The sequence below is a fragment of the Psittacula echo genome, assembly GCF_963264785.1.
Source record: "Psittacula echo genome assembly, chromosome: 3".
NCBI classification, from domain to species: Eukaryota; Metazoa; Chordata; class Aves; order Psittaciformes; family Psittacidae; genus Psittacula; species Psittacula echo.
Genome location: NC_137736.1, coordinates 104,573,899 through 104,592,233, shown reverse-complemented (window position 1 = coordinate 104,592,233; position 18,335 = coordinate 104,573,899). Strand labels below are relative to the sequence as shown.

Genomic DNA, 18,335 nt, shown 5'->3' with positions numbered 1-18,335 from the left:
GGACAAATGCTCAGGTCCCTCTTCCTTCATGCAGTGAATCCAAAATAAAATTACACAAGTGCAGTGCACTTTGGGGAAGTCTAAGCTATGAGCCAATGCAGCAGATTCCTAATTCTTTAGTAACCCTTTTTTGTAATGCTAAGTGTAATTATTCGGTATTTTGACTGAAAAGTGTAATTTGTAACACTGGTTTAGACTTAACTCTTTCAACTTTCCTCAGGCTATCCCCTTCCTGGAGCTGACAGTTACCATGAATTTCTTCTTAAATATCAGCAACAGAAGCCCAAATACAAAGATATTTCAAGCTACTCTTAGCTCAGATTCAGACAGAGCTACATATGATATAAGGTACATTTGAACTATGCTTCTGTCCTGAAGGTAATTTCCCTTTAAATTCTTTCTAGAACAAAACCAATACTCCAGTTCTGTTTGGTTGGTTTGTTTTGGGGTTTTTTTTAAGTGTTTCTGTATTAAATGACCTCTGAAGATTCAGTGTCTTCTGCATCATTATGGCCTGGGACATAAGTTCCTCCTCCCCAGGAAACAGGCTGTTTGTCTTCTCAGAGCACCAGTGCCATTCATTTAGCTTGAGCAATGGAAGAAACTGATTACCCCCACATTATTTTACATCTGTTACAAGTAAAATTTGCAAAGTAAGCAAGGCTATCTTGGACGTAGTGAACTTATCTTGCTGCTGAAGGAATACCTGTGGTTTAAACAATTATTAGCTAAGCATAACTGGTAGTGTTTCTGAAATCAAATTCTTACAGTTTAAAAAACCACAATGATTAGGAGTACTACTAGTATCCTAGTATACCACTGTACCATGGAATGTTGCTGGATCTGTAAAAGTCATTTCTGGACATAAAAACTATTTTATGTACTTAGAGTTCAACAGCAACAGAGGAAAAAAAGCAGTATCTCAATGAAATTAACCACTGAACTACAATTCACTCTGATGACTACATACAGCACAGTATGTTCTCGTTTTCATAAGCATGCTAGCTGGAAATATCTTGGATTTTTAATTCACATGGATTTTGGTCTATTTCTACACTGCTAAGCATAGTAATTGCTGGAAGTAATCTCAGGACTCTATGCAAAGAATGGAGAGTTCATTTGTACACACTGCTCCAGACTAGCATCATGCAGGTAAAAGAGGCACTGCATAGTTTTGGACTTCATGTGATTAACTTGGGAGCCAAGCAGAGTTTTTGGCATGTTTTCTTACTTTAAGTGACCCAAATAACTTCAGAGCTGTGTCACAGTCACTCAGTGATGGCATTAAACTGGGGGCATGTATTGCACACCTCTGCGTGTAGTATTGTGGGATATGGAAGTGATTTAGTTCAGTAAACTGCATAAATTCTGCTTCAATTACATGTAAGTCCTGATGCAAAAGCACAGAAAATAAGACTTCTGGATGGCACTCTATACTTGAAGGGCTTAGTATGCCTTAAATATTGCACTATATTAATAAAACCGGTTAGTGTGTCTAGTATTCTGCAATTCATGTTGAGTACCCATACTAATTGATATTACTGTATGTAAATTACTGCCCTCTACTGGAACGACAGGCAGAGTATTTCACATGGAATCGATTATTTCGTAAAATAATTAAATTGGTTTTTGGAGTTTGGGGTTTGTTGGAACCAAGTGCCACGGACTGCAGATGTTCCTGGTCCCTTCTTGCACCACAGCTACTGACTGCACTCATATCTGTGTGCATTCAGTCTTATTTGCAGTATAAGATGCACCAGGATGGTCTGACTGTAAAAATATTTTCATTTTTGAACTGTAAACAGCATGCGCAAAGGAGCTATAGAAATGCAGTCTTCTTGTGGACACTCTAATAAGGAATCTCCTACACTGTCATACTTTTAAGCCTGTAATAACCGAAAGAAACTATGACAAATTCTTCATTAATTGAAAATAATATTCCCCAAACTAATTTTTCAAGAATCATAAGACAGGAATCACTTCTTTAAAATCATGGGGCTGGCTTAAAACTATGACATTTAAAAAAAAAAAAAATTGCTCTGTTTTCTGTCTTTTCAGACTCTGAAGTTCACATTTTCAAGCTTTTCTTTTCAAATTTGCTATTAAAATATGCTCCAGTTGAAGTGAAAGCTGGGGTTCTCAATGAATTGTGACCAAGGATATGATTTCTTAAGGAAAGCTGCACAGGAACTGGCCATGCTGTGACAGAAAACCAGAAGAAATCAGGAAGACTAAGACATGACATCTGTCTCACAAGAAATGCTGCAAGAAATACAGAATACAAAAAGACAAGCATAAGTCAAACCACTGCTGTGAAATAAGGCCATTGCCTGGCAAGTATTGCACAAATCAAATTGCAAAGTCATCTAAGTTCTGAGAATCCTTAAAAACATACCAATATGGGACATTTTTTAAGAGGTTTTTTCATTCAAACAAATAGAGGTAACACAAAATTCAGAACTGAGACTTCACTGATTCCTGAAATTAAGCACATCCTACTATAACTGGGGAAGCAGAAGAATGGGAGTCCAGTCTCCACGGCCTTACTGAGTCCAGAAATTTCCTATGTTTAGGAATTTGCTGGCCAGCCACCAACAAGACTGTATTGATGGGAATTACTATAGTGTTCACTTAGCAGCTAAAAGTTTATTGTGCATATAAATTTTCTATAAAAATGTTCTGGCATAATTATTATTATAAATAAAGTAATTTCTGTGGGAATATAGGAAGTGGTCTGTAAGATTACAGTCATATGAATAAATACAAAACACTTAATAGCAAATAACTGAGAAGATACATAATTTATTATGCCATGACTGGTATTAAGAAGTAATCTTGGGATAGAAAAATGTCGTTACAGTTTAATGTCAGAAAAATAAGTTAAGTATTCGTAGCAGTCTATATGAGCTCCTATATATTACAGAAAAATATGAGTACCAATAAACACATCTATCTAAACAGACAGGAACATAAAAAATATTGCATTATATATACTGCTCCTGGAAAAACAGGACTGTGATTTGTTTCCAACATTGTGGTCTGCAGTCATCAGCAATAATTACAATGCTTACAGGAATCCTCCATAAAGGCATGGTGTAGCATACTGAGGTATCAGCCTTCTAGGCACACAGGAAACATCTACAACTGGAATGAACTGAGGCCATGTGTATGTACAGAGAAATAAGCAGAAATATTTGTCTACTGAAAACTGAAAGAACCTTGTGGATGCCCAAGGAACCATGCAGTCAGTAGCAAAATTAAAATAAAACAAAGCTGTGCCATAAAAAGGACTGACATCATAACTTTCTAGGAAAAAAAATGTACTTTCTAAAGATTAATATGTCATTTAAATCAAGGAACAGCCAAGCTCCAGAAAGAAAGAGAACTATCAAGAATCTTTTCTAAACAGCTATCAAATAGGAACTGGTTGATTCAAATGGTATCCAGTTCTATTACGAACACTGATTCTCCATTTTATCAGAAGAGTTTTGTATCTCGTAATGGTAGGCAATTAAGTAATCAAAATGGAATTTCTCTTAGGAAAATAATCTTTGATACAGTTCTCTGATGGAAGCAGGACTTTTATCAAGTACAGAACTGATGTATTAAATCTAAACCCAGAAGATGAAAGTTATCGTCTGCTGCTCCTCCACAGTCACTCCAAATCTTACCCAGCAAATGGCAGTGGAGACATGAGAGCGCGTATGAGAAAAATCACAGCTTTCTCTGGACTTTGAGACAGTGGGGAGTCCTCCATCATCCCCCTCCATAGTTTCAGGCTGGTACAGAAATACTTAGCAGGTCAAGCATATTAGTATTTTTGTAATTGTGTTTCTGGAATTAACTTCTTGTTGCTGAAGGTCATGAGAACCCAGCAGCAGCAGAACTAACAATGGCGGCATTCTGCCACCATTGCCCCCTTTTCAGATTCAAACCTTAAGAGAGCATCTAGGGAAGAGAATGAAAATTACAGAATACTGACATAACCTGCATGCAAAGAAATGCATCTATATATTTTAAAGAAATTCACCTAAACCCCCTCCTAACATTAATATAGAACATATAGCACAATTAATGTAATTTATGAGATCAGTGACTACTTTTTTGGCTGCTACATTATATTTAAGACTTACAGAAGAGCAGAAAATTTCTTGGCATGCCTGACCAAACAAATCACTCATAAGTCACTTTCTTTCTTCCCTGAAGCAGTCCATTCTGAATAAAGAGCATCTTTCATAACTTTTCTCCTTGACAAAGGACAGTCTTTTCTCATTGATGGGGTTAGGTCAGAGAGGAATTTATACATATACATCTTATCAACATATATGAGAATCAGCATCTTGTACTCTCCAGAGCACTTGTGGGGAGACAGACTGCAGTATCTCTGCTTTGCTTTCTGAGACTGTATGTGCATATTTTAAAACAGAACATAAAAGTATGCCCACCGAACTGGCCACAATACCAGATTTTTCACATACACATCTCCCACGCTCCCTAATGAAAACTGACCTGGCAAAATCATTTTATAAAAGAATTCCACTATTTTCTTGAATGGCTTTAATTAGATTAACCTGCTGCATTTGCACTGTACAAAGAGTTCTTGATTAAGAAGAAATTTCAGCAATAGAATAATAACAACATGTAGTAGATGCAAGGTTGGCCCCATACCGAGGCTCCTGCCTTTGCTCAGAGGTTCTCTGAGGACTCAGGAGCCCGGTACACGTTTTCTCTGGGCTCTCCTACCACTGACCTCACGATACATCACACCAGAAATAATGACTTCTGCTTTGCAGAGCACAATTTTACACAAGCAAGTTCTTAGAAATGCTTCATTCTAACTGAAAACTAAAAAATGTGAGGCACGTATAGATTTGTATCTTCTCTGATTAGGCTCCAGAAATATAGCTGCTCTTGTCTTCATGCATACACACCAAAACTGCTAAAACTCATATAGTTCCAGTTGTAACCACTAGTTTTTTGAGACTCACTTTTATCTTCTGTATTCTTCACTGATCAACAGATCAGCTGGTGCCAGGAAGCACCATGCCACCAGAGGTGCAGTTACAAACTTAGGCTTGCTGATTTGCATCCAATAAAGCCACAATAATCTATAAACCAACCAAAAGTCACTTTTGAGAGGAGAAGGGGCATTGCCTTGATGTCTTTGCCAAATGATGAATGTGGCAACTACTTTGTGCTGGACAAATTATTCTCCATTTTCTACCCAGTTCAGCTAGTGTTCAGTTTAATCCCTGACATACATGCATTTCAGTCACGTTTAGAGACACAGAATCATAGAATGGTTTGGGTTAGAAAGGAGTTTAAAGATCACCTAGCTTCAACACCCCTGCCATGGGCAGGGATGCCTCACACTAGACCAGGTTGCTCAAAGCCCCATCCAACCTGCACTTAAACACTGCCAGAGATGGGGCAGCCACAACTTCCTTGGGCAACCTGTTCCAGTGCCTCATCACCCTCACGGTAAAGAACTTCTTCCTTATATCTAACCTAAATCTCCCTTGTTTAAGTTTGAACCCATTACTCCTTGTCCTGTCACTACATTTTCATGCTGCTTGATTGAGAAACTACTGCTTCATCCTTTGAAACAAAAACCTGTAACCTCACAGCAAAAGCTCATTCTCGCATCAATGTCTAAAAAATCTGTCCAAACTTGGCCAAATTATAAAACTTTGAAATGTCAGTCTGAGCAAACCACTGGAGAGTTGGTGAAAAGCTTGCCCCCAGATTCCATTTACCCAGAGCACAGCCAAGCCCAAAAAAAAGGTGGGAGCATCCAAGACCCTCCCCCAAGACCACCTCTGGCAGTTGCTTTTGGAGAGCCCTAGAGCTAATCAGGAGCTTGGGCAGTGCTCTTGGGTATCCAGTCCTGTGTTGCCATCACGTTCAGTCAGTAGAGAACACATCAATGAAGAGATAAGTGCGATTGTACCTGAAGAGGTAGAGGAAATCAAATAGGGATATAACCTCTTCAAGAACATAGAATATACAAAGTATTGTGAGACATGAAATTCAGGAGAGAAGAGATCTGGCAAAAAGGCTAAGGATTTACTCTGCAGAAACAGCAGTGGCAGCCTTACAGAGCAGAAATCTGTGGATTGCTAAACCACAGCTAAAACCTAAACCTAGGAAAACAAAGGCAAAGCTTTCTACTAGTAGAAGAATGTTACGATCACAAAATCAAGTTTTCAAGCTTCACGAAGTATCAGAATTGAAGTCACCTGTTTAATCAGCCCTCCTCCCGTTAGGCAGTAGGACAAAGTCTTAACCTCACATGCACTTCCCAAGGATCCCATCTAATGATGGACAGTGGTCACGTATCAGCATCATGTACCCAGCTAAGCCAGCTGGCACAGGGCTGCTGCTGCACCTCTTGCAGAAGCATGCAGAGAAGGGCTGGAGACAGCACACAGGGGAAGAAAATGTGTTTCTGAGACTATGCCAAGTAAAAGGTGCCCTCTGCAGTTCCATCCCTCTGTCTGGTTTTCACCAAGTCACCTGAAACAAAATCTGACCAGAATGCCAGAAATTACTAGCTACTCATTCCTTGGGTCCAGTACAATTAGATCCTGAGGACTGATTTGCATAAGTGCTGCACAATAGGAACCACTGAGAGCCATAATCTGGATATTAAAGTAGGAAATTCAAGTTCTAACTCTCACATTTATTGATATGTTTGAGTTCAATCTCACTGTACCTCTGGTTCCTATCTGTAAAATGATAACAACGTAACCTTACAGCTTCTATGAATACAATTAAAACATTAATGGTATGAGGTATGCAAGACTTACTGCTCCTAAGCACCATGCTCATGACCACTTGAGGGAATTTTTAATTGTGTGCTCAGTCTAGGATCTGAGCAGGCTCTAGGCTAAAAGATTTACCAACAGGGATCATGTCATTAAAAGACAATATGACAAAATGACATAACAATATGACAATATGACAAAAGACAAAAATGCAAGGAGGCAGCCACCTATGGTGCTTCCTGACTCTAAGTACTGAATTTCAAAACTTAAATATATATTTTTAGGGTAGGTTTTCTTTATTATTTTATTGTAACTGAAAGAATGTCAGATAGAGGGTGGCACTTTTCTCCTACATACAATGGATGTAACAACTACAACAACTTGTTGGGTTTTACTGTAACAGGTGATCACGATTTGAGCAGGAACCTCAGAACCACCTTAGGGTCATCCCTTCTGAAGAGTCTGTTAAATAAGCAAGTCAAATTCCTAAAGCTAAGGCTGCCATTTGTGGCAGGTACACTCACTGCTTAAAAAACAAATCCTGGTCAGGAATCAGAGAGTGACTACAAGCTGCTGGGCACCACAGATGTGTGCTGAATAAGAGGAGCATAGTGGGAGCCAGGCTGCTGCTCATCACCTCTACTGTAAAGGGCAAGAGAGGGAGGGAGGGAAGAAGCACACTGCAGCAGTCTTTTTATGTACGGCTTACCTTCCACAGCAAACCAGCCACACTGTCTGCCTCTTGGCAGAGCCAAGGTTCAGCTCCATCCTTGCTCCAGCCAAGGTTCAACTCCTTGCTGCAGCTCACACACCCACTGCCCAATCACATCCTGCTGCTCTCTGCTCCAGAGCATGGCCATCAGGGCAGAAACCCTTCCTAAGGAGTACTGAGGAAAGCCCTGAGCAACCTGCCTGCTCCCAGTACCCTGTCCTGCTCTGAGCTGGAGGCTGGGCAAGAGACCTCCCAGCGTTTCATCCAACCCCAACAGTTATGTTTGTGAATTAAGCTGCCTTGTGCTTACTTTCATTAGAGAGATGTGTTGGGCAACTGGTGTCTGAAACCTTTACAAGCAAATGAAAAAGTAAAGTAGACCAAAAGAGTAACTACATTAGTGCCTGCAAAGCCATCATCACAACGATGGTTTAATCACAGGTCTTTATTTGGCTTGATGATTGGAATATGACAGCACACTGATAGTTAAAAGTAAGTTTTGTTTTGGTCATTGCTCTTAAATGCTAGTTACCAGTTACACTGCTGCTCTGAGCGTCACTCCTGGATGAACTACAATGTCAACTTTGACAAAATAAAACAAAAGGAATTTGTACAACTATCTGCCTGATTAGGATTGGATCTACTGTGATGGAGAGAAAGATGGTCTGGCCACCATAATATAATGACATTTTTGGATCACCTTAAATTCCCTGCCTTCTTATTAACAAAAACTGGAAAGAGGCATAGGAATATGCACTGCAGCTATATGGGTCAGAGGGATAAATATAAAAACATGGACAAAAATGTCACAGACATAAAAGCATCTGAACAAGACAACATCTCTAGAATCAACAGACGTTATTTGTACACGTTGTGTTGTGTCTTCAAATAATTCATCTAATTAAAGGGCATGCGTATCAGTGTCCCACCAGCATATTACGAATAGCACTTAAATTATGGCAGTGCATAAATGCAGGACATTAGCATTCTACCCACCCTAAATAAAAAGTTTGACTCCATCAATTTTAATACACAGTTGCTTAAGAAGTTGGCTACAGCTTCATGGCAGCCTGCCCAGGTCCTTTGCTCAATTAAGCAATACTTGTCTTTGACCAAAAAAGAAAAAAATTGCCAACAGTATCCTTGCTGAAATGTCTGCTGGCATCTGCTACTAATACAGGGAAGAGTAGGGAATATGTAAAGACAGATTAATATTTTGAGTAACCATAAAACTAGAAAATTAGCTGATTTAGTAATTCATTATTGAAGCTATCCACTTTATTTTCAAAAAAATTACCACGCAACTTTTATCTGTTATTTTAATTGTATGTACATAAGAACTATTGTGCTGTAGACAGTTTAAAGACCTGCATCATACACTATTTACTTCTGTATTATACAATGCCAGTATGTCACCGTGCCCTAGGCAAGGTCACCAAACTCCCAACAATGCTGTAGGATGTGGCAGAGGAATCCATCTTTACAAATTAGCCTTCATTATACATGATTCTGCTCATAAATCTTGATGTATTGTTTCCTAGTATAATAACTCTACCGTGTACTTTCATGTACCCTCTAGATCTCTTAAATCATTAAGTATTTTACAAATACAATTTGGCTGTATGTTTGCATGCATAAAGCAAATTGCTGCAATAGCAGTGCTCTAATGTGACCTGACCAACTGGAGCATCTGCCCTGCTCTGTGTCCCTCCGGTCTCCTCCTGGGGATGGTAAGACTGCAGGAGCCCGGTTTTCCAGGGAAGTTAGATGACTTAAAACTATAAAAGTGCCTGAAATGAAACAATCCATTTTATTTGGGCAGTTGTGGTCCTCCTCAGATGCAAACACTACGAGGAACAGTCCTGGACTTCAAATGGCTTAAGAAACTGATCAGATAAGCAGGTGAGTCGGCTTATCAGAAGCAAAGTCAGCCCTTCTGATTTCTGAGATGCTCACAAGACGCTTTCGATCTGGAGCTACCTCCAGGTTTAGCCTGAGCCCGACTGCTTGTGGCATCATCCCCACCGTGCCCGCCAGGACCCGGGCAGGTGCTGCGGCTGGGGGTCCGACCTGCCTGCACCCCGGCTCTTGCCCGCAGCCCGACCTGTCCAGCGACTGCCAACCGCATCCGCGCCGGCAGCTGAGGCGGTGCCGGAGCGCGCCCCCGTCCCACCCGGGCTGAAGCCCCGAGGTCTCCGCGCTCCGGCGCGGCGGCAGGTGCCCCCTAGGCGCCCCGGCCGTTCTCCGGGGCGTCCCTTCGCTCCGGGAGCCCGCCGCACTGCCGGGGCCGGGAAGTCCCTCGAGTCTCCTCTGAGGCGGCCGCGGGCAGGTAGCGGCAGCCGCGGCGCGGCGGGACTAACCTGCGAGGCGCCGCTCCCGGACATTCCTCCATAGCAAGTCCCAGGCTTTGGCGGTGGAGTCCCGCAGCTGCTCGCTCAGCGATCTCCGGAGCTGCGCCTTGGCAGGGCGTCGGTGGCTGCTCATCCTCGGCGGCTCCGCATGCTGCCCCAAGCAGCCCCGCTCAGCGCCGGCAGCAGCTCCCCTCGCCGGGGACGCGCGGCGGTGGCCACATGGGGCCGCGGGGCAGCCCCGCCGCGCCGCAGACCGCGTCAGGCGGGCGGCACCTTCACCTGAGCGCCGCCCGGCACGCCGCCCGCCCCGGACCCCGGGGCAGCGCCGCCGCCGCCAGCTCTCCCCAGTGCGCCGTCCCGGGCCCTGCGCCTCGCCGCCCTGAGCCCTCCTCCCCTCCCCCGCGCCTCAGTCCCCGCGGGGCGGGGAAGGTGCCCCGGGGTCTGGCCCAGTTCCTGCCCCATAGGCGAGGCGGGTCGGCGGCCCCGCCGGAGGGTCTGCCCCGCAGCTGCTCGTGAGGAAATGGCCGTCCCCGCCCCTTGGCCTGGCCGGGACCCCGCGCACCTCGGGCCCAAGCACCAAGGACGGCCCCGGACACCGCGGGCCGGGAGGCCCAGCTCCTGAGCGTGGTGACCCCGCTTGTGCCCGCAGCCCTTCACTTGGGAACTGCCCGGCCCAGCGTCGCCCGGCCTCTCCGCTGTCAGCGCCCAGCCCCGGCCTGCCCTCTCTCCCACCCTGCTGCCAGCCTCAGCCTCCGCGCTCCCTGGACAGCGACCAGCAGCCGCCAGCCCGACCCTACCGCGCAGCTCTGCGGGAGCCCCTCCGCAAAGAGCCGGCATCGGTGAGGTCCCCACCTCGAAGTGACAGAAAACCTGGCCCGCGGCGGGCCGCCTTATTCTCGGAGATGTAATAGGTGTTTCACCTATGTCACGACTTTTACAGAAAGAAAACTGTTTTTCCCGAGGCCTCTGTTTATCAACTCTCAACCCAAGCTCAAGCCACAGTCCTTGCAACACAGCGTCGTCCCACTTCTTTCCCACTTGCCCTGCATTCCAACCACTTGCCTCCCATCCTCCTCCTTTTTCATCCCTTCCACCACCTGCATCATCTTCTCTAACAAGCTCTTTCACTCCTAAAAGGTTTGAAAACTGAACCCTGGCAGCCACTTTTTTGCACACATTCATAGACTAAAAGGAATCCCTATTCTTCCATCCCTATGAGCCAGACAGCAACATGAGGGCCTTTTTTCCATTTAGCAAACCAGTTTTGGGTCTCTGCTTCCTCTGTGATCTGGGAAATACTGCTGTAAGAGTAGTCCCTTCGCTCCATGGGCCATGAGTGGAGTGCATGGTTCCCAGCATGACTGGCAGTAGTCTGACAGCTGAGAAGGACAACAGGAGCTTCATTTCATAGAATCATAGAATCATAGAATAGTTAGGGTTGGAAAGGACCTTAAGATCATCAAGTTCCAACTCCCCTGCCATGGGCAGGGACACCTCACGCTAAACCATGCCACCCAAGGCTCTGTCCAACCTGGCCTTGAACACCAATTTTCACAAATTCATTTGATCACAAACCGTTACTTAATGATTACTCTTTCTGCAGAGTATTCGTGTTGTGCAATGAAAAGGCTGAAGTTCCTGAAAGTGAGTGCCATGCACTGAAACAGCTGAACACCCTGGTGAAGCAGTCACGTTATATATTATTGATACCCCTGTCTTGTCTAAATTAAAACCGTAACTGCAATGTCAGCAATACCCATAGAAGTGAAGAGCAAACAGATGTATTCCATGTTACCACTCAGTTTGAACAACATCTTCTGGTTACTCTCAATTGTGAATTCGTTTTCCATTTTCCCTGTTCTTAAAAGGTTCATCTTAAACTACTTTACTTTATCTGATACAGTGGAGACAATGTACTTGGCCAGAACTTGTGAAGATGATGTATATTATTCCTTTTCCTGCAATTCCAACTACAGTGTCTTCCAAATGACTGGACAAACTCCTGTGAGAAAAGGGATACTTTCCAGGGACGGATGCATCCAAGATCTGGAAGCATAATTACGTAAATACTCTCACATCCCATGATCCAGAGCACACACCTGCTGATGCTAATGGGAGAAGAGAGGATTACAGTTCCTACAATCAGCTTCTCTTCCCCTAAATCTGCCTCTGACCTCTGCCTCACTTTATTTAATTCCCTGCCAACACAGCCATTACTGGCACATCAGACCTATGATGCCTATTTTCTGCCATGTGCTCCTATCTGCTAGGAACCAGGTAGAGATGAAAAATTCATTTCTGACATTGTACTCAGCTGTCCAATAAAGTTCATTAGTGACACACGATTTAAAGGTGAAATCATAAAATCAGTTTTGAAGGTTTTGTATCATACTGCTGTGTCACTACCCACGAACAATAGTCCATGTCAGTTGGTACTGTAACCTTCAACAGTGCTCTTCTGGCAGCCACGCTTGCATGTGCCCTTTTACTGTGTCCAGCCTGTCTGGAAGATAGATCTTCCTTTCTTCAGTTGCTTTCTGTGATGGCCAGAATGTAGTGATACAACAAAAGATATTCTCTTCCCTTCTATACCATTTTTGAAAATGTTACTTTATCAAAAATGCTCCTAGAAATCCAGGTTTACTGAAAGCAGTTAATTCACAATGAGATGCTAACAATTGCTAATACCATGTTATCTCATCACAGGTCATTAAGATAAACTCTAGAGATCTGGCTGTATTTCATAATCAGCAGCAGAACTGAATTGGCAAGCCTAGACCAAGCTCTGAGGCAGGCACTGACAAAAGTCTTACTAATTTCAAGTACTTTATTGTGGAAAACTCAATCCAGCAGCAAGATCAGATGCTGTACTTTTCTCCTCAAAGAAAACAGTGCTCTTGAGCAATGAAAAAGTAACTCATGCAGCAACTGGCCTATTCCTATTTTATGCCTTTAATCACAGTCAGCTGTTCAGAAACGGAGTTACCAACACAGGTATTTCTGATGTATTACACCTAGTAGCAGTAGTTACTGCTGTTACAGGAGCTGTTCTACACAACCTGCTTGAAGAAAGGTATGTGTTAGGGATCATCTGTAGGTCAAAGATGTTTCACTTCCTTTTAGGATGTTAGAAAGCATGACTAAATGGTAAAGTTATGCTCTCCCTCCATGCATTTTCATCCGTTGGTTAAGTGCATAAGTACCCAGCAGATCACTCCTCTTTTCTACAGCTTGAAACATTTTGACATCCTGAACAAGATGGATAAAATTTCTGGGGGAAAGAAAAGGAAAGCACATTTTCCACAGAAACTGTGGAAACAGAAATTTTCCTGCTTATACTAGTCATGACAAAATGGTTCTGCTTACAGTAATTGCAGTGAAAACACTATATGATGAACAGAAAAGGGAAAATTCCCAGTTACCCTAAAAGAAGCTGAACTACAATATTTATCTTTTCCCATTGATAACATAACATTGATGGGAATGAAAGTGGTATTTGTCTGTCTTAAAATCTTGCAAACATGTAAAATATTGAGGGAAAATCCGAGCTAATTACACCCATGTTCTTATGCCACCAGGGTACAGAAGTCTGATGTTCTAATTATATATTTAGCAATTTATAGTTCTTCCCAATCACCATGGCAATTAAACGCCAAGTTAATTGATACTACATAGTAATCTGGCCTCTAATTAGCAGTGGGGTTTTAATTTGTTGTAGATACCATTACGCAGTCTGATCTAGTCGTAATAAAGTCACTGTAAAAACTCCCATGCATCTGGTAAAAAGAGGATCGGGCCTAAGAAAAGAGAAAAATGACTACATCTTGGTTTGCCGTTTGCAAAGGCTATGATGAAAGTACAACTTCTTTCTTTTTCTTCCCTCTAGGCTTTAATTGTGCTTAATCAGGATTTTTGTTAGTTTAACCAGTTCATAATATTTGTCTGCTTGTAGAAGAACAAAACTGGATATATCTTGCAGAGCAAAATGTGAGAAGAGTACATCCTTGGTTACTGTGTGCTGTTTAATGCACACTTGTATCTCTTAAAAAGCAATAATAAGCAAAAGCAAGTCAATTAATACTGCAAGATCACTGATGCAGTCTGATGCTAATCAGGGCATTACCAAATTTTATAATACATCTAATTCTTCAGGAATGGACTGTGAATTAATGAAGCTTCTCAAAGTTTGTTATTCTCCAAATGGCGTTGCTGTGCTTTTTTACCTTTGAATAGTAGCTCAGGCAGCCTAGATACAAATACATCAAGTAATATTTATAACTTTGGCAATGATCTTTATCTCTTTGGGGGTCCTAGAGCTCTGGAATTTGTTTTCTATCACAGGCTAAATGTCCTGAGTGTGATGCTGCAAATCTGGGTTACCACTGGAAAGGAAGACAAGATTTGAGGTTTTCCATTGCTTGTTTTCCTAATAGCAGACTGCAGTGAACTGCATACTAATTCTGCAGTGGAAGTTATGTGAAAAACACCGAGGGCATATGAGTAGGTGTCCTCTTTGACATCTAAGTAAACAAACATTTTGGATAGAGAAAAATAAGAATCATTGTGAACGAGGACAAAATGTTTCAGCTTGTTCCCTGGCACTTTTCTCCTTGCTTGTTATTTATATATGCAAATTATCATCATTTTAAGGTAGCTTTAATGAGGATCAATTATAAAGCAGTTTCATTCTTTCCCAGATTATCAAGAGATTGGCACCTATCTGTTCATCCTTCTCCGTTTCAGCTTTCTGAAGCGCTGGGAACGGATTGCTCCGCACTTTGCAAGCAGCAGAGCACTGCTGGCTTTCATTAGTCAGGGCCAAATTCTTTCACTTTTGTTCACAGTGATTAATGCTGAAGTAAAGGGGACTTCTTGCGGTATTCACTGTGAAAGGCTCTAAGTATGCTCAGATATAAACTACAGTAACAAAGTATCTGCTGTTTGCCTATGCTCCCTCTCCTTTGCTAAAACTGGCATGGAGGGGGTGGCGGGGAATTAAGCTTTTCTTCTGTTCGTAGAGAGGATGACACTTTATTATTATTCTTATTAATAAACTGCATTATCAAAGCACTTAGAACCAGAAACTGGATGGAGCAAAAGTACAATCTTTGCCCTCAGGAGATTACAAACTAAATATAAAACAAGGCACCAGTGGAGAGAAGAGCTAACGGGCTAGGAAGGGTGGAGTACAAGAGAACAATAAAGCAGTACTGGCCAGCACAATAACTACTGGTGTTAGCACAGCAGAATTAGTTTTTGGAGGGACTGACGCAAAGTGAGTTAGCAAGAGGGTCTCCAAGGAAGTTAATGTGGTATCTTTATATATTCAGAGGACCAACTCCCAAGTATGAGGGGCACTTGTAGAGAAAGCGTGCAAATGTGGATTTGATAATGTATTGAGTAGACAACGAAAGTTGGTATCCTGTACAGATAGACTGTGGGAATCCAGCTTTTAATACTGAACAAATGATAGATAGGGAAGGGAAGGGCCCTCAACCTTAAGCCAAGTAGCCTCCACTTGATGCAACATAAAGGCAGGATGACCTTCAGTAAACAGTAAGAGCAGAGAACTGCCAGAGTGTTTGCATTTGGGATGCACTGAAGTGGACCAGATTGTGTCTATCAAGGAAAAGTAAGTTAGAACAAAGATGAGATGGTAAATATGGGATGAAAGTTTTTCATACAGCAACCACAAATTTTCACCTAGAAAATTCCTTCTGACAAAAAAATAATTTCATACAGAATAAAGATTAAAGAAATACCATTTTTTCTGGAAAATAACCACCACTTTCCCGGTTTTACCATGGAGCAGGACTTTCACATTCTGCCTAATCTTAACTTGAATTTTACTTTTGATCTCACATCCTGGTTGTACCTAGCTCTTACAGAATATCTTTTAATAACCCCCCTACTTCTCCCATCTAGTCTCCTTAACTCAGCCTAAGTTGTGACAGCAGAATGATGAACTCCAGGTGAAGGCCTGTGTGACAGGTAGAGGATGCTTTGTTCTGTGAGAATGGTGAAAACGGGGACCAGGAGGTAAGTGAACACAAGTAATCATTGAATGGATCATTGTCAGAGTGAACAGAGCACTTCTACTGAACAGTAGACAAGAAAGCTGGTATTTCAGCTGAAACTCTGAAGAACTGCAGCAACAAAAGCCCTTGCACATTTCTCAGATAGCAGAGAAGAATGGGCAAAACAAACCAAGTGCCAATAAACTTTCACTTCCTTTTGTAAAATGCTCTGTGGACATCTTTATAACATAGTATGTTGCAGATATAAAAGCTTGGGCTGGGCAAAGCCAGTCCCTGTAGAAATAGCCAATTCTTCAATTACTAGACAACTGGGAAAGTGGAATACATTTTATGTGTGTAGATAGTGGTTTTTTACTGGAGCAGAACTTGAAATTTTGAGGTGATAAATGCCCCTGAAAAAGTGAGCAGATATGCTGTAGCACAAAATGTCTCAGCATAGATTATTGCCCCTGTTCCTCTCATTTCAGCTTCTGGTGACTAATTTTTCCCCTGTTTTTTAGATGCTTGACAAAAATATATTATTCTAAACTACATCTTTCTTTGCTCTCAGAGTGCTCATTTCCTTAATATTGTACTGGGGCCTTGTGTAAACCAGGATTATTTTTTTTTCCAAACTTCCAACTGTTATTACCATCACAGTAGAAATAATTGGAACATTTGTGTAAAAAAGCCTTGCAGCAGTCAGTGGCAATTTAGCACACACCGTATCTGGATATTGGTTCAGGGACCTGGGAGCTTGTTGGTTTTTTATAACTCCTGGATTACAAGAGAAAACATGATCAATCTTGACAACAGGACCTAACAACAATGCAATGGAATTTTCTGCAAATCAATTTATTTATAAGAGTAAGAACTTTTTTTCAGATACACAAATACTCCTGTACACACACACTTTCCTAATAATCCAGGTTACTGCCTGATGGGAGCATATTGCCAAGTAACAACATATTGCAACCTACGGATTTTTACAGAGTTGCCTTCATTACTGGTCAAACAGCTACTATTTTAACTTATTTAGCAGATTTTAAACATATATATTTAATAGAATTGAAATGCAACGCTACTAATGTTTTTGGACAGGAAATAAAGAATGTTGTGGCCAGTTGTAACAGGGGACAGAATTTCAGGTAGGCAGGTTATAATGATCAGAATCAAATTTGGCATAGGCCCAAGCGAACCCTTATTAACCTAAGCAGTTCTACAAAATCTTGAATTATTAAGGCTGATTTTAAGTTTCTTCTTGCTTCCACAGTAAAAAAGGACCAATCAGCTATTCACAGTATTGTCTGAGTCTCATGTGAAGCAAAGGCTGGTGACTATTTGATTGTAAGCACCATTTCCCACAGCCCTGTTGGGAAGGCTTCCCAGCCGCTCAGAGCCTGCCTAAGCCCACTCCATCACCCAGCTCTGGAACTATTTTCCAGTGGGCTAAGCGATACGGCCATTCCTGCAAGTATAAAGGAGCTTAAGCTCAGGAAGAATGCTTATTTCATGACATTTAACATATCTGGGTATTCCCACTGAGAAGCAGGATATTCATGCTGCGAAGAAGAGGCTGGACTAGGTGGATCAGCAGCTCTTTCTATCCAAAATGCCCCTGTTTCTGTGAGAACATTTTGGTAGTGTCAGGCAGCACCTGTATTCCATTAACTCCAAAAGCATTTCAGTGTTTACAGTAACCAGGAAATGTCGATGTCTGTGTTATATTAACAAGTCAGCAGTAACAACTGCAGTTTCAGTTTTTAGAGCTACATGGAGAACAGTTTACTGTGAGCTGCTGAGAGTTTTACTTCTCTTGCTTGAAACATGAACAGGCCTGTAGTACTTCCCTTGAAACCCTTACAGAAAGTGCTGGAGAAAAATATTATCAAAAGAAGGCCAATACTGCTGCAGTATTGGCTCCATATAATCGGGTAGGCAAAAGCGTAGCTGTGAACTGCAAGTCTGAAAAATACCTGTGACACCAAATTTGTATCTTCTTCAAGTTAGTTTTCCTTACACCCTCCCTGCCTTTCGCATGTATGCTGAAGGGGTTTACATAATGGTATAATTTCATTCAAGATTCATTATCTTGGAAACAAAGCAATGTTACATTTTTATGTGGACTATAGTACATAAAGGCACAGAGAGGTAAGCTATAAGGTGTTACTGCATAGTAGACTTTATGAGAGCACTGATGTGCTGCTGTGTAATTATAATCTCTGTAAAAGAATTAGATTGTGACACATTAAATAGTCCAACATGCAAAGTATAACTTACTGTGGTCTTCCAAATAGACTCTGACTTCTGAATGCAAGAGGTAAAAAAATCTATGCTATGCACCCATTTACTTTTCACAGAACTGAATTTTAATAGTGACATTAAATTACTATTATATAAATAGTAACATCAAACACCATGGGGGAAAGCTAGAAAATACTAAGATGTTTTTCTTCTCTCTTTTGAGATTGAAAGTAGTACTTGGTAA

General features: G+C 41.9%; 1 protein-coding gene across 4 annotated transcripts in view; it reads right to left on the bottom strand.

Moving 5' to 3' along the window:
* Window positions 1-18,335, bottom strand: part of STARD13 (StAR related lipid transfer domain containing 13) — a gene marked incomplete at both ends in the record, with an annotated part of 256,349 nt that overhangs the window by 137,620 nt on the left and 100,394 nt on the right. The window contains one exon of one of the 4 annotated variants that reach the window (XM_080612400.1): window positions 11,070-11,209. The exons of 2 other annotated variants lie outside the window; for them this stretch is intronic. In XM_080612400.1, the coding sequence (XP_080468526.1) occupies window positions 11,070-11,209 (140 nt within the window). Of the gene's footprint in view, window positions 1-9,839; window positions 9,964-11,069; window positions 11,210-18,335 lie in introns of those variants that run through there. One more of the 4 variants, XM_080612403.1, reaches the window with a different exon arrangement.